The following is a 17,593-nucleotide window of genomic DNA, read 5'->3' on the forward strand; positions in this document are numbered from 1 at the left end:
ATTGTCCTGAACTTTGCATTGTACCAGGTTTGTTTAAAGGACCTTACCATCGCATCCCTCCCCAGATGTCCCTGGCCATGATACATCCTTGCCATTGACGACAAGATAGAGTTTGGCATTACTGGTCTGCCATCTCTGTAGACCCAAACATGGTCTGTTTCTCTTGGAGCACACCCTGCTTTAATCCAATCTTCTTTCTCTTCCTTTCCTGCCTCATCTTGTAACTGCTTTACTTCATCCCATGTTTCTAAGACATTAGTAAACAACACAGAAAGAAAAGACATTTCCTCCATTCTATCCCGATTAATGGATTGATTTGTCTTAGCACAATACTGCGCCACATCGTTGGCGTAACGGTTTCCAACCGTGATAAAATCATCTCCTGGACCATGGGCAGCACATTTTACAACTGCCAATTCCTTAGGCAGCTGTATCGCCTCAAGCAATTTGCCAATCAATTCAGCATTCTTTATTGGAGTTCCACCCGATGTCAAGAAACCTCTTTGTAGCCAAAGTTGACCAAAGTCATGCACAACTCCAAATCCATACTGACTATCAGTCATCACAGTCGTCCTCAAATCTTTCCCAATTTCACAAGCTTTTGTCAATGCCACCAATTCAGCAACTTGCGCAGATTTCACTCCTTTCAATGGTGACGCTTCCATGACCTCTGAAACTTTGCACACTGCATATGCTGCACATAACACACCATTATCATTTCTCAGGCATGATCCATCCACAAACAACACATGGTCATTTTCAGGTAAGGGAATATCCCTTATGTCTGGTCTTGGTTTTGTGCAGTACTCCAGTACATCCAAACAATCATGATCATCTTCCATTTTCACACCTACGTTTTCAATATCCGGCAAAAGTGTCGCTGGATTCACATTCACACATCTCTCAAGAGTCACATTTGATGCTCCCAGAATCACCTTTTCATATTTGGTCAAACGACTATGTGACATGTACTGAGTTCTGCTTCTTGTCAAAAGAATCGCCACATTGTGAGGTACGAATACCCTTACAGGATATCCCATTATGATTCCCTCACTTTGTTCCAGGCTTCTGCATGTTGCAGCCACAGCTTTCAGACAACCTGGTAACCCCACAGCTACAGGGTCAAGTGTCGATGAGAAGTACGCAATAGGCCTTCTCAGTAATCCATGCTTCTGAATTAACACTGAAAGTGCACATCCATTCCTCTCACTGCAGTACAATTCAAACTCTTTCTCATAATCAGGCATACCCAAAGCTGGAGCCTCACACATTCTATTTTTGAGCTCTTCAAATGCTGCCAATTGTTCTGCATCCAGATTTAATGGATCTGTCATTTCACTTTTTGTCAATTTAATCAGTGGCTTCGCAATCAGTGAAAAATTAATTATCCACTGACGACAATATCCCACCATACCCAGGAACATTCTCACTTCCCTCTGGGTTTTTGGAGCTTTCATTTCTCTTATTATTCTGATCCTGTCATTGGTCACTTTTCTCAGACCCTTTTCAATATTGTGTCCAAGACAATGCACTTCTTTCTTGCAAAATTGCAATTTGGCTGGAGATACCTTTAACCCTCCATCTGCCAGATGATTCAGTAAAGCTATGGTATCCACTTCACAAGCTTCACGTGTCTTTGATGCCACCAATAGGTCATCAATATATTGAACTAGCACTGAACTCTCGGGCATGATCAAACTTTCCAACAATTTCTTCAATAACTGATTGAATATCGAAGGACTCTCCGTATACCCCTGTGGGATACGACACCATGCTAAAATACGCTGGCCAAACCTAAATGCAAAAATCGGCTGGCTATCATGATGCAATGGAATTGAAAAGAACGCATGACACAAATCAATCACTGTATACCACTCAGCATCATGTGGAATTTGATACAGAATCACTGATGGATTTGGCACAATCGGACAACATGCCACCACAATTTGATTAACTTTTCTCAAATCCTGCACAATCCTAAATTTACCATTGGGCTTTTTTAGTCCCATTATCGGTGAATTACATGGACTACTCAGCAGTTCTCTCAAGACTCCTTGCTGAATCATTTTCTCAATTATAGGAGTTATTCCTTCAATTATTTCTGGTGTCATTTTGTACTGAGGAATGTTAGGATATGTGATTCCCTCTTTCACTGCAATTTTCACTGGATCTACATTATTCATCAATCCCACATCCTCTCCTGTGAAATCCCACACTGCCCTTTTCACTGTGTCTCTTAGTTCTTGAGGCAAATCCTCCGGATCAAACACAGCAAATGCACCAATTAACTCACTTTCTCTATTTTCTAGAGTCATTCGGTACAAAACATCCTCATCTGGTGTCTCAAAAGCTATTCCATCCGGTGTACAAAAAATTGTGCAGTTCATCTTGCACAACAAGTCCCTACCTAACAAGTTCACTGGACTCGTGTCACAGACAATAAATCTGTGCATGTCTGAAAATTTCCCTATCTGTACTCTTACTGGTTCAGTAAGACGTGTTCTGATCTGTGTATTGGCTACACCAACTACTTGGATTGCTTCATCCGAGAGAGGAAGATTTTTAACATCTGTTGACCTGACAGTTGATCTTGTCGCACCTGTGTCTACCAAAAAAGTAACACTCTCCTCATTTATTTTCCCATCCACAAATGGTCCTGCCTGGTCTATTTCTAGAGTTGCACCAAGTATGCACTCTTCCTCCTCTCTTCGGCACCGTCAATAATCACCCTCAGACTCACTCCCTTCACTCTTTAACAGGCACTGCTGTACTTTGTTAGTACGTTTTTGTTTGTTTACCTGCTCATCATTGTAGAATCCCGAGTCCTGATTATATTTTTGTACCCCTCTATTCTGCGGCAATGGCGGTTTTGGCTCCTGATTCTGCTGCCTCACAACTTTCTGTTGTTGCTGTTGATTATTCCCTTCATCCTGCACCTGTTGATTTAAAAATGTATTATCATTATTCACTAATGGTGGATTAGGACATTCCGACCTCCAATGTCCCAGTTGGCCACAGTTGTGATATGGGAACTTTTTTTTCGCTTCTTCCAGACTTCCTTTCCCTTTCCCTGCAAATCTAGGTCTATTCCCCACATTATTTCCTGGATTATTCGCTTGTTCCACTAACTGTGCTTCTTGTCTCTCCGCAACCTTTACTTGTGCCCACATCGCTTTCTCTTTCAGCTTTCTTTGTTTCGCTTCAATCTCATCACTGAAGTATTTTGCATGTCTCAGAATCTCATCTACTTTTTTACTCTGCCAATCCACTGTGTGTTCACGAATTCTCTCACTAATTTCAGGTCTGAGACCATATACAAACCTGTATACAAAATGACTCAAATCTTTGTCACCCAGGTGTTCATCTCCACTGAATTGTTTAAATGCTAGTATCAGCCTTTCGTAAAAAGCATGAACTGATTCTTTTGCTTCCTGTTGCGTTCGATCTATTTTAACCCAGTCTGTCTCTTTTGGAGGAACTTTACTCTTCAGGTATACCATCACCTGATCGTACTTTCTCATTACTTCTGGATCTGGTGCCCCTGTTCTTTGATCTCTTGGATATTCCTCAGTAGGCCAACTCACAACTATTTTACACTCAGTCCACAAGTCTGCTGGAACAATTATATCAAACAGACTATTCAGATCAACCCACAGCACTTTTGACAATTTCACAAACCTATCTACCTGCCTATACCACTCGACGGGCTTTTCTCTCAATCGAGGGAAATCATTCGTAAATGATAATATATCCTGTCTGGTCCATGGAACATGTACATATCCTCCTCCAGGTATTTCTCTCATGGGATAATTACTCACTGGTTTCTCCTTCTCTCTCACTGGAAATGCTGAATAAGTCGTTCTATCTTCAGATTCCTCTCTTTTCTTGTACCACCTATCCTTCCACTTTTCTACATCACCCCATCTTCGCAATAATGCCACCATTTCTTTAATCTGTCCTGTTCTACCAGAAGCATTCAAATTTTCTATGTCCTTTTCTGTAAAATCCATCCTGTAGGTTTTTTGTAAAGCCTTCACTTTATCAATGTCAACTCCTAACTCATTTGCTATTGTTCTTAGTCTGTCATGTGTATGTCTTGCTCTCCATGTTATGCTTTTACACATAAACATCAGCTCACCATCATGATGACTCTTCAGGATTTCTGTTGGAACTGTTCCTGTAACAAGCTCTTCTAATTCTACACGCAATTTAGCCACATCAATTGTTTGTAAGTCTTTATCCTTTTTCTGAAGAACTTTCATCCAATCATTCAAATCATCAACTGTTATTTCAGCAGTTTTTCTCACTGGAACCACTCTCTTTTGCGGCTCTAAAATCGGCATCCCTGAACAACTAGGTTCACTAGCATCCAGTATTTCACTACACATGTCATGTCCAGATCGTCTCAGGTCACTTCTTTCCGTCCTCTTACCCGAGTCTCCTGAAGGACCAACTGCATTTGTCAAATCATTCCAAACATATGGAATCACCAGTCCATTTTCACCTGTCCTCTGTTTGTCAAACACAGGCATAACCGGACCTATAGTTACAGGCACCGTAACATCTTCCAAATTTTTCGTTAACTCCCTAATTTTCTCAGTCAGCTCTGTTGTAGTTCTGGCTAATTGTCTGGCATTTTCGTCATTACCTCGATTACTACCTCTAGCTTCAGGTGTCACCTTCTCTGTCCCAATAGTACAAACTGTATCTCTTATCGGAGAAACAACTGGTGTACTCTCATCTGGTTCTGGTCTATATGGAGGTGGTCTTTTGTAAATCATATCATTCAAGACCTCATCTTCATACTCTCCATATCTTCTCATATCTGACTCAGGAACTTTCTCTGCTCCTCCTTCAACTGTTCTCATCGGATATAACCCTTCTGTCATACTAGCATCTCGCCACCTTTTCATCCGATCATGATGAGTCTCACGATCATATCTTCTCCCAAACATGTGTCTGTACTGACCTCCAGATCTTTGTCTTTCTTGATTATGTACTTCTTCTTCCCATTCCACTAAAGCCTCGAACTGTGTAGGTCTTGGCTTCGGGTCCAGACATAACATCTTTTCCCGTAGATTTCTCAACACGGCTAGATTAAATGAACCATGTTCTGGAAATGCTAGAACACCATCTTCTTTAGTATACCTAATCCAATTCTCTAACCATATACAAGTATGTAACCCATATCTTGCAGCCATGAAGGATGCAGGTGTTTTCGCTGGAGGTAACAACTCACCCTCTCTTGTTTTAACCTCTTTATCCTTGCTAAACCACTTTTTAACTTTTCCAAAAAACGTTTTTTTCTTTTTCTCTTCTTGGTAATACATTTTAGCGCTTACCAAACTCTCTACTTTTTCTCCGTATTATAAATATACAATACGAATTTTCAACCAATAGCAGCGCGACTCACACTAACGCACCAATCCTGGAACGTCTACGTCACTAAACAGCTCTTCCAATCCCTGCGCGACTCACACTAACGCACCAATCCTAGCGCGAACCCTATTCTGATCCACTATCCAATCAGAGCGCGGTCTTTCTGACGTCAGCAGTCGCTGCAGTTGCTTGTCTCCTGTTTTCTGTCACTCGTCTACCCCTCCTTTACAAAATCTCCTCAGTAGACTTCGTATCACAATTTCTACAAATCTATTAGTTACAACATAAAAACATCTCCATTGTCTGCTTCGCTAACCACAGAATAGTAAAAGAGTCTATTTCTCAAGAATCAACAACTTTCATACATCTCCTAACTGTTTCCTCCAGGACTTATCCAAAGAGTCTTACAGTCAATAAATGTATATGCATCCACGCACATTCATACAAGAAAAATATAGTACATACACACAGAATCCTGCTTCCCGAGAACAATCCGTCCTGCTACAGAATTATAACATACATCAACTAAGCAGCTTACCTCTGCCCAGTTCCTCAAACAAGCTCAGAGAATACCTATTACTCCTCCTGCGATAAGCTTTAACGGTAATCTTTACAGATCCCTGGGACTTAAGACCAGAGTTTCACAGATAACCTTCACTATCATACACACTCCTTATATACTAGAAATATATTCTAATAGTAACATACAATAATGTCACTGATTCCGAACCCAGACAATGTGACGCGCAACTTCAATTGTCACACGTTATTCCTTACAATTCCGTCTTTCCCGAGAGCAGCATATACTTCCCTCTGCTCTACTACGAAACTGTTACCAGCTTCCAAATTCCAGAAGCACTACATATAACTCAACATTACGAATCCAACATATAGTATTAGTACATATACCAACATTAACCAAAAATCATCAATAATCAATAAGCAAATGTACAAACAATCTTATCAGATCAAGATAGCCATCTAAACCATCCTCTGCTACCAGGAAATTGATAGAGATCTGGGTATCTAAAATGTTCCCACTACCACGGATAGAGTGATTGCACAGTTACACGCACATACATTCATCATACGCTAGGGCCCATTTCACTAACATACATTCAAAACTCTACCAGCAATAAACCTGTGGGAAGAAAACCTCCTGATCACCCAGCATCTATATCGAGGTCGATAAGACCTTGGTTTAGTGACTATCTTTGCACAATCTATACAACATGTACAATAATGATCAAAAATATAAACCCAATAATTGACAAAAATGAATAATCAACACCATGTTTAAAATTATATTGCTTTATCTAAAATTAGTCAAAAGTAAATCAATCAGAGTAAATCATTTCTCATAGTTACCTATTCTAACTAAATGTCAGAACGGGTCAGGACCAGTCTCTCGGTAAAGTCTTTAAGACGAAGTCCCTCAGCATCGATCCTCAGCAACGCAAGTTCATGCAGCAAAGGTAAAATGGCAAGTGGCAAAAAACCCTCCCTAGGCTAACATTCTTATAGTAAAAACTACAATGGAAATACACATAACAGTTTGTAGCATCCGCCGAATCACTAAGCAAAGCGAGAAGGAAGGAATGTATCATTGCTACATCTGAAAATCTTCGCTCAGGAAAAGTTCACAAAATATAAAACTACGGAACGGGAACCAAGAACTACAATGTATTTAATAAGTTCCGTCTCTCCTCGGCAATCGAGCCACAGTTCACAAACTTTCTCCAAGGCTCCTTTGTTTTACTGAAATCACCAAGGACGTTCCGTTTCTTTTGGAGATCCTCCAAACTGCTGATGTCCTCATGGAAAATTACACAACAGGGTCCATGGTTAGCTGACTTCCAGCAGAGGTCTCTCTTGTCACATCACAGAATATGCCACAGCCACCAAGCTTCAGAATTCAGCTATTTCTTGTACAGGCCTCCATAGGCCGCAATAGACCATCTTAATTAAAGAGACAAAATAAACGTTACTACAGCATAATGATTAAACAGTGTTAACCCCACTAATACCCTTATGTGTATATATTTATCTAGCTTCGCAACATAAAGAGCATTAATTCGACAAGCGTTTTTGTGCTAAAAAATAAACAGCACACAGCAACGTTTAAACATGAAAACTTGCACGTTATTATTATTAACAGAAACAGCACACGCATGCTAACCCTCGTGTAACTTTCTCTTATGTTAAGTCAAACAGATTGATTAGTAAAAACACACTTGCACAATACAAATAATTAATTGTTAATTATTAATAAATTAATAAAACGCATAGACATGCTAGAGCTTCAAAAGGCCCTGAATTTTCTAAATGAAAACTCTGCTCCAGCACCCCCATTACACGTGCTCCCACCCATTCGCCTTGCAAGAATTTCTTTTTTTCCTAAACCATGATTGTGACGATGTGCATACTGACTCTGATATCACTCCTTTCTTTCTCTGAGCGCCTTTAGGTCAAACCTTTTTTCCATGGTTCTCTTTATCCACACAGCAGCGGTGCATGGCACCCTTCCCTTCAACATGAACAAGCATTGGCATAGCCAATAGGTCTCGCCTTTGGGGACTTATAAGTATTTAGTTATGCAGCACAATATCCTTCCTGCAACAACATCAACTGTTGCATGGCTAAAGACTTATAAGGTCCCAAAGGCGAGACCTGCCAATGCTTGTTTAACTAGGACTTGTGTGAACACTTTTTTTGTTCTTGTTTTTCATTGCCTGCATTTCTTTGTACCTGTACAACATTGGCTCCGCTTCCGGTACCTTTACAGTACTGCCTTTTAAATGCTGTACGTTTGAGCAGTGTCTCTGGTTGTGGAAATGTGCTTTCCTCTTTGAACATCCTGGTATAAAATGCCAGCTCAGTTGTGTTGGTTAACGCCCCGAAAACGTTACCTGTCTGAAAGCATCAGGTGCTTTAAAAAAAAAACATGCACCCAAATTTATTTACCCTTCTATAAAATACCAGCCATGACCAAACAAGGAAGAGTTTACTCTTTTCCACTCCAACCGGCTGTATAAAGCCAGAGTGGCGCGTGCATGTGCAGAGTCCATTTGCTCCCTGGAAACACCTCAGTGCTGCTGCACTTCCCTGTGCTCTGGAGAGTTTTCACAAACACCACGGGGCATATCAGCAACAGACGGCGATAAATATCGGAAAGTGCGCTTAGCGCTTTTATATTCATCGCCATCTATCTCTGGAATTTATCGCCCGGTTAGCGCGTTATGAACAACGCGTTAGTCCAGGGCGATAAAATTCCAGAGATATCCAGGGAAATGGGCCAACATCGCTGGAAAACCAGCAATGTTGTGCTCAAAATGGCGATAGCCTTGGTGATATGAACCTGTGGTCGTATAACCATAATCCACCTCCCATGTTAGGTATTCCTTAGTCAGGAATTTAACAGACGTTAAATTCCTGCGTTTAGGCATAGTTAACGTGATGATTATTATCGCTAATGCTCTTTGCTGATATCACGAAGCTGCCTTAGCGATAATTTCCCATGTTGTTTTCCCAGCCACGCCTACTTTGCATCTCATTAGCGATGTTTATCGCTGAGATGCCAGGCATTGGGAATTCGGCAGCTAACATGTGCTAATGCATGTTAGCGCCGCCTTGATTATAGGGCAATAGGAATATTGCCGCTTTAGCGGCAAAAAGTGCCGCAAAGCGACGATAATGCTCTTGATGGTATGCCCCAACATCCTTTATGCCAAGGGCCGTTGGGGGTTGGAGGGGTGCACGGAGCTCACTGAACAGAAGACTGGCCTTTGGAGCCTGGTCTGTTGTGTCTGTGAAATGTGTTAATCGGAAATCACTGCTGTGTTCAGGCAATTGTGTTCTTTGTCTGCATTGGCTGATTTGAAGAGGGTCAGGAGTTGGTATGTTTAGGGAAGTGATTGCCCTATGTCCTCCCTCTTCTCGTGCATTTTCATGCAGGAATGTCTGCTGGGCACCAACCAGGTCTGAAGAAGAGTTTTCAGTACAGTGTTGCCGATGGCTCTCTGATGCGAAAAGGGAATACTTACTTTTTTGGCTACGTCGGTATTAGCATACTGTGCCACTCAGCTTGTGTGATGCTGATGAGAAGTGATTCACAACTTTACTTTCTACTTTCCACAGAAGTAAACGTTTGCTGCCATGTTTGAGGAGTGTAGTTTGGAAGTGTACCTCCTTTAAAAGAGTATCCATTTTATTCTCGTGATCCGAGGCAGCAAAGATTCTGTAATTGAAATTATACTAGGTGGATCTAAAGTTAGTGAAAGACGGCCATATAATTATTCCGTTTTTTTGCTAAACTACCTTGCATTACAACAGTACACATTAAGACCGAAATCGGAACGCAAACCCAAGCAGCCTGAAACTGCAATAATAGGCTGATAAGGCAACCAGAAGTGCTCTTGCTACATCCTATGTTTACCGGGAAAAGAGCGCAAGTACTAACCAATGGAATGCGTAACTACTTTGGCATTGTTCTGTCATCGGCAAGAACAACCTAACCACTTATAACAAGCTTTTGCAATGCAATAGGACTCGTATTTACGTGAGTTTGAGCTGTTGGCATGGTAAATGACAATGATTTTTTTTTATGTTTTGGTTTTTAAAATGTAAATAAAAGGCATTGTCATTGCAAATGTATGTTTATTCGGTTATTTTTACTTTTATGGCTTTGCCTGTGTGAGACTGGTGTTCATTGTATCTTGGCCTCTATACACGATCTTGGTTACTATTTTAATTGGCACGTGTTTTATCCCAGAAAGTTCTTATTTGTATTATAATGTGTGTGCTTTTATGGTTTTTGAGCAAGAAACCAAATAAAGATAAAGATTGATTGATTGATAAAACCACATAAATCCTACTTCTGGTGGAGAATGACATGAACAATTTAAAGAAGTGATCATCAAGCTTTGGATGCAACAAGAATTGAATCAGGTAGACAGGAGACTTATGGAGGGGGCACTTTGGAGGTGTGAGTATTGAGGGAGACGTTTGGAGATGGTGAGTGGTTGACTACTAAGCCTCTATAGCCAGGGCAAGGGTTTATGAAATTATATTGCAACATGTTGAGGTGTGTCCAGAGGAAGGAGTCAGTGTTGCTGTCTGTTCTACTACTTTTGCCCTCAAACCACTGGAACAACGCATATGTCTCAATAATCAAATAAAGGTAATTAAAACTGGGCAAAAGACATTTATGACTTTATTGTCTGCAAACAATGTGTTAATGTATACAGTTAATCTGCAGATGACCCCAACCTTATTATTCACTTCTCATGCTAGGTACTGAGAGGCGATCAGGCATGGAAGAATGAGACGTTTATCGATTCATGGAGCAGGAGCAGCTGCAAATACTATCACGATCCCAAGGGGTTCAACGTTGACTACTTGATCGCAGGTCAGACATCTCTGGTGGGCGCTGAAGAATGTAGCGTTAAGCAGTTTTTAACAGGGTACATTTTACTTACTGCAACTGTTCTATTGGGCTGTTCCCCAGAAGCCACTCTGAAACCTCTTCACCCATCAGGTACACCCCTGTGCATCCCTGACCACACACCTCTCACGTTCACCCAACATGCATAAAGGTTTGCCAGCACCACTAATAACATATGTGTAACACAGAGCTTACTAAAGTGTTATTAGTAGACTGAATGACCACCAGTGTATGATTTGGAGACACAGGGGTCTAAGCTGCAATACAGTTCTCTAGTCTAGAGGGCATGTGGTCCAAGAGTTGTCTCATGTGCATCAACAATTCAGATAATTCCCGCTTTATGTTACAAGGGAGGAAAGATAAATGCATTGTCACTGCAGCTAAATAAATGTATCTAGCCACCATCCACAGCTTTATTAAGATGTTAGCATTGTAAAGGTCTTATATATAGCTATATGTCAGAACTTCAGAAGATTAGTGTCAGAAAAATCACAGAATTGAACGCAGGAAATAGCCCACTTTCAGTCCCCGCCTGCATTAAATGGCAAGTGCTCTAATGCTTGCAAAGAAGCACAGGCTGAAATCTCTGCATTTAAATTTCACAGTCTTGGTCCGAAATTCACAAATCCCAATATTCACAACAAAGGCTATGTTTGGCACAATATTCATGTGACAGCATCATTTACAGAGGCTTTCAATGTGTTCCTCCTCCTCAAGTGTGTAAGAAAACTCTTCTATTGCAAAGGGAAATGTGCTGTTGCATTTCTAGTCCTTACTTATACTGTAGACTGCTCTAACCCTGTCCTTCTGGGCCACAAGGGAACAATACAGTGCTCAGCTAGAGTCTAGAGTCTGAACTCTTGACTTGTGGTGTGACTAGGATTCTACAAGGACCAAACATGTTGACCCACAATTGCAAACTGGTTCCTCTGAGAAACACCAGAATCATCCTTGGAAGCTTGGAAGAAAATGCCTTTTCCAGAGAAAATGCATTCCTAAAACTGGTACATGTACAAATCAAATCAAATCCGGAAATTGGCCTAATGCTGATACCTTTAATAGAGAACTTAAGAGACCTAAACCTCATTAGATAAAAACACCAACAACCAATTAGAAAAAAGTCACAAAATATAGAGAATTGGATGTCATATATAAAAAATTGTAAAAAAGTACTACAAAGGAAAACATAGAAAAAAGTCCCTCAACGTTATCAAATTGGAAATGAAGAATATTTTGAAAACATGACACCCACTGCGACTGACCCGCTAGTAAACAGGGTCAGGGAGAAGCTGGCGGGAGGTCCCATTGGAAGGTTTTACCATTCAACTTGGTCATATTTTTTAAGCATGGCAAGTTGTCATGTGAAAACACTCTGCAAAAGCGGCTACTTGCCGGGCAGCCCAGAAGCACATGTTTCCCACCAGAAAAGAACAGAGAATGAAAAGTTCAAATTGAAGCTGCCGAATGGGCATTTCTTTCCAGTAGGTTTGGTAGGTTGACCCAGTCTTCCAGTAGTAACAGGTCTATAGTTTTATCCCAAGTTCTGCATCACTGCCTTATCGAAGAAGAGCTCTCCATGTCCAGGACTGGTATTTTAGGCTCCTGTTAACCGCTTACAGTTTTAAGAGTTCCCCCAACTCAGCTTTAATTTTACCAAAAGTCCAAAATCCCATTTCTAACGGAGCCACTGGAATTCTTCCTCTGAAGGTAGCATGCTCTTCCTCAGGACATTCTATACATACCAGCTCCTGGAGGAAAGTTTCCTATTGACATTCAAACTTATCTTGAAATCCCTAAACCCCATTTAGTAGAGCCACGCACATCAGCAGAAGACTGGTGCCACCAGTCCTGAAGCCAGTTATCTCTTTTCAGGGAGCGCAGGACTGAGTATTAAGTGATGAAGCAGTCAGTCTTTGTTAGTGACACCTAGCTAATCCCAAATTCATTCCCAGACATGCCAGTTCCAGTATTTTGGCAGAGGGTAGCTCTTCATTAACTGAGTACACACGTCATGGCAGCAATAATTTCAGTGTTGCATGCACCCATAATCCATCATTGAGAGTTTCTTCCTCAGCTCTGCACCCCACTGAAATACAGATGAGATCTCCACCTCTGAGCCATGAGTTGGTTCAGGCCACCTGCACAGGCTGTCTTATCTGAGTGTTCTGAAAACCCATTCACTGGATTAGGAAGGAGCCACAGAATCAGTTCACTCACATATGTGACAATCCCCAGGGGTTTACTCCCTCTCATGTTAAGCATTGTGCTGCCAGTAATGTTAAAGGCAAGCTGGCAGAAAGTGCCAACAAGAGATGCAAATTCATTATGATATCTTTCCAAAAGTCTGTCTCATGGTATGAACTTCACCTGAGTTCAGGAGTTAGCTGGAGAAATCATCAGATCTGCAGAATAACCATGGACTTGTTCCTATTTCTGCTGAAATTCATAGGTAGGTAGAGCGGGGAATTGGGTGTCGCTGGTACATGACTATATGTAATATAAGACATCAGCTGGACTCATAGCTATGTAATCCTCATTGCTAGAGTTGGAGCCCAAGTAGCATTTCTGAGGTTACAGGTGAAAAAACACAGGGAGACTGAACTGAAGTAGTTATATTGTTCTGCTGTCATATGAGTTGTTTTTGTATAAGTCCAGTATTTGTATAGCGCAAACAATTATCCAAGGGTGTCAAGGTACTGTGGAAGATTAAGCAAGCTATTGCCCAGAGTCACATGGCGCTGGGCTGATCTGCCGCCAGTGCCGGGGATCGAACTGTGAACCCCCAGATTCCAGAGTCAGCTGCCCTGGCCACTGTGCCACACCTCTTCCCTTTTAAAAAAGACTGCTCGGTACTGTTGTTGGTGTACTCAGTGTCTGTATGCTTGTGGAGTGGAGTTTGCCCTCTCACCTTAAGCAGTAGAGCCCACAGCCGGATTTCATTCATATCGTTTTCCCTGGTTGTATTGGTCCTCACAAGAGTGCGAATGAATTACTAACGTGGCAAATATACCAGATTACTCTTCACAGCTAATGTTGGCCAGCAACTGCATGTGAATCCCTGCAGGATGTTAGTAGCTGCACCATGGATCCAGATGTCCAACTGCTCACGTGTAGGAAACGTCATGTGTTCGCAACGAGTGGAGAAGCCCTGTGCTAACCAGAGGAAGCAATGTATCAGGGTACTTCCACTGAAGTAGTCTTAATACATTGAATTCCACCTGCAATTAAATGCATTGAAGAAACTGTGATTTCAAGTGGGGGGACACTGTTAGTAAGAGGGTTTACTATAACAAATGCTAATGGTAGTTTTTTGTTTTTTTTCCGCTCTCTCTGACCAGCTTCCAACAGCAATGGCCTCCTCAGAGTGATTAGCTGCAGCTACAAGGCGCGCTGGAGTGCGCTGTCTTCCAAGCAAATCCAAGGTGTAAATGGAGCCTACCTCAAAGGATGTAACTGTAACGTAAGTGTGCCCTGGGTCATGGGTCCTAACCAGGCTACAAAATAAGTAGCATAGCAAAATGGAGTCTTACCCGAGAAGGGACCAGGGGACAAAAAGTGAGTAGCAAAAGGAATATGGAGGGGGAACAGAACACCTGGATTGAGAAATAATCAGGGAAAGAGAATAGACTAGGAGGACAAGACCTGGGACACTCGAGAGAATGTTCTGAGTAAAATGCATATCTCTTTACCTCAATTTTTTCGAATATCAATAATGTGATTCTCTTCCCTTGACCAGAAAAATTTCCCTATAGTATCTTTTAATATTTTAATCATTGCTGAAATCTGGCTCTGGATCCATTCTAGTCAGCTGAATTTGTCTGCACTTTAGAAAATATCCCTAAGAGTATATACAAGAGGAATCAAGTATCTATATGGTTTCCAGAGGAAACTGTAATACTTTGACAATCTCACAGTAATACCTCATGCAGCTTTAGTAGATTAAAGGAAAGCTTTGATGTCTGTTTGAATAATATTCCTGCAATATCCTAATCACCACAGAACTCTGTGTCATAATCACAACTGTGGGCCTCTTTGTCCAATGTTTACACTTGGGAGTAAATTACGGCTGTAAAATACTCCATAGAGGAAATATTATTTGTGATGGGAGGTACCTGTTATTTGCAGCACATTTACACCTGGGAGTATAAAAAAGGCGACTTTTGCATCCATTGGATATATAAACACTGCCTCACAGTGTTTTCCACCAGTAGGTATCACAATGAAAATCTAGTGGGTAACTGCCCAGGAAGACACAGGAAAGAATGGAATTAATGCTCATCTCCAAATGGGAATACATGCAAACATGGGCTAGAGCTTTTCAACAATTGTTCATAGCTGTACGTGATCTCCTGGCACTTTGAAAATGAATCACATTATTTCAGAGCCAGTACTCCATTGCACATGTCTTAGTTGTTGAACTTAATTAGCTCTTTTTTTTAGGTGAATTATTAGGTAAATTATCTCAACAGTCATGTCTTGATTCCTTTATGTGTGGGCACTTGTACTAAAGATCAGCTCCAGGTCTTTTGATCACCTCATTTTGTAGAGGGAGGACACATTTTGTTACATGTTCTAATGAGACAAAATATTTATTTTTTAATATTCTAATTAAAGCCAACTTTGGTATTAACTATGCTTGAAGTTTTTTTCATCAATCTGCTATAAAGTACATTTTAAAACCTGAACACTGCTGGTGGCTACTTTTGTGCTTGTTTGGTGACCAGGCTTTTGTTTTTTATATCTTCAACAGATCGTCACATGCTATTCTCAACCCTGCACACCAGCACCAAAGACATGCATACTTGAGCGGTATGAAGGCGGCGATGCTGAGAACCAGATAAAGAACAAGGTCTGCGTCCCGAAGACCAGTGCTGAATGCGTATGGAAGGATATTGAATAGGACAAGCTGACCAAAGAAGCCATCTCGATGTCAACAACCCATAGATGGTTGAAGCCCTTCTACACCATCCATCTTGTAGATGACTAATAGTCAGGAAAAAAAGCAGAGCACTTACATTTGAGTAAAGTAGTCACTAGAAATTGGACACAATACTCTTCAGGAAGCCCTTAGTAATATACCTTTGTACTTTGCAGATTGTTTGCTACTTTTCTGATCCTTTAAAGACCTGCATGCATTTACTGTCCACAGTTCACATTGCATGTTACCACAGTCTCACTTTTTATCTATGCATCTTGTTTCATAAAGCACTTTGGGTCCTGGTCGACACTCCATAAATGCTCCAGTAAAATAAAACAGTCTTTTGGAACCAACACACGAGTCACTCGTTATAATTAATCAACATAGGACTGATGAGCCTCATTTAGAGTTTGGCAAACAGGATAGACCGACAAAAAAGGTAGTGGACTACCCTGTGTGCCAAACCGACGGTCCGCCCACTCTACTTAGAGTCAGGTGGACCGTCATGTTTCCATCAGTGGAGCCCTTACTGGCTCTGCTAGCGGAAAACTTACACGGGGGCCCATATAAACATGCTGCCTATTTTGAGCAGGTGTTCTAAGGTATTCTTGTTCTGTTCCGGACTGTCAAGAAAAACCTAGTGGTCTCAAACAGAAAAATGGAAATTTGACTTCACACCCTGGGAAAAAACATCCAGGATATAACGGTCATTACAGGTTTTTATTTATTTAAATATTTTTGTTTTAATAGAAGTCTGGATGAAACTTGATGGCTAACCTCTAAATCTGTCAGGGTGGGAGAGGTTATAACATGTGCCCCCCTGTCAGATGGCAAACAGCCTGCCATATCTCTATTAAGAACCCAACAGCCACATGCACTAAGGCTTTCTCCTACTGGCACAGAGCAGGTAAAACCCATTCATGCATCTGACTCTGAGTCTTTTACATAGTCCATTGTCTTGGTTATTTTTTGCCAAACTGAATTGCCCTTTTACAATGAGTTCATGTGTGTTAATATAATAACTCTACAGCAATTGAAAGAGCAAGAAATATGAAGGTGCTCATTCCCTGCTCAGCCTCAAGCACTCCATTGTAACAGCATATGCCAATATTTAGGCTTGTGCGGCCATACATGGTACCCCATTAAAGCAAATGAAGGTTTCATAATACCTAAATTAATTTAAGAGACAGTTCAGTTCATTTTAAACCAGAGGGAGGATACTCTCCTGGCCAACAGCGCTCTCTACAAATCTACATAACAAAACAAACCAATACAGCCATGTGAGAAATTGGGGCAGTGGTTAAGTTAGGTGTTATCCCTGGTTAAGCGTCAGGCACAATCATTGTCAAGGTGAACCACAAAGGTCTCTAAATTGACCTGTGCCTAACCCTTTGGTAGCTTGGCAAAAAAGCAATGAGGCTTAACTGGGAGGCAATGTGTAGAGCATTACACAAGAAAAATCCCACATCAATTTAGAAAAACTGAGTGAATTAAAAACAATAATTTGAACAAAATGACAAAACTCTATTTGGCAGAACCACAGTTATGAGTTTTTAAAGCTGAAGGTAAAAAACTAGAACCTAAAAGATCAAAGCACCAATTGGAGACATCTTGTTGAATGAGAGCGGGCCAAAAAATATGGTGTACCGCGATGGACCTCCTGTTGGATACAAGAAGTGGCTTTGGCCAAGTCGGTGCTTACATTTAGACTTGGAAGAAATTTGATGAAAAATGTTCTGAGAAGGTAAAGTTCAGCAGGGCAAGGTTGCAGGTGTTGTCTGAGAAGAGAGTGTCATTGTCGGGGTGCTGTTGAGCGATATCACAATGAAGATTTCTTTGATTGGACTTAGTCA

General features: G+C 41.1%; 1 protein-coding gene across 2 annotated transcripts in view; it reads left to right on the forward strand.

Annotated features, from left to right (window-relative positions):
- LOC146796836 (metalloproteinase inhibitor 1-like) overlaps positions 1 to 16,093 on the forward strand; it is a 49,880-nt gene extending 33,787 nt beyond the window's left edge. For both annotated transcript variants that reach the window (XM_085629578.1, XM_085629579.1), the window contains exons 4-6: positions 10,672 to 10,786; positions 14,161 to 14,282; positions 15,573 to 16,093. In XM_085629578.1, the coding sequence (XP_085485704.1) occupies positions 10,672 to 10,786; positions 14,161 to 14,282; positions 15,573 to 15,722 (387 nt within the window). In that variant the 3' untranslated portion in view covers positions 15,723 to 16,093. The remainder of the gene's footprint in view (positions 1 to 10,671; positions 10,787 to 14,160; positions 14,283 to 15,572) is intronic.
- The last annotated feature ends 1,500 nt before the right edge of the window (positions 16,094 to 17,593 follow it).

This window comes from Triturus cristatus, chromosome 10, assembly GCF_964204655.1.
Source record: "Triturus cristatus chromosome 10, aTriCri1.1, whole genome shotgun sequence".
NCBI lineage: Eukaryota > Metazoa > Chordata > Amphibia > Caudata > Salamandridae > Triturus > Triturus cristatus.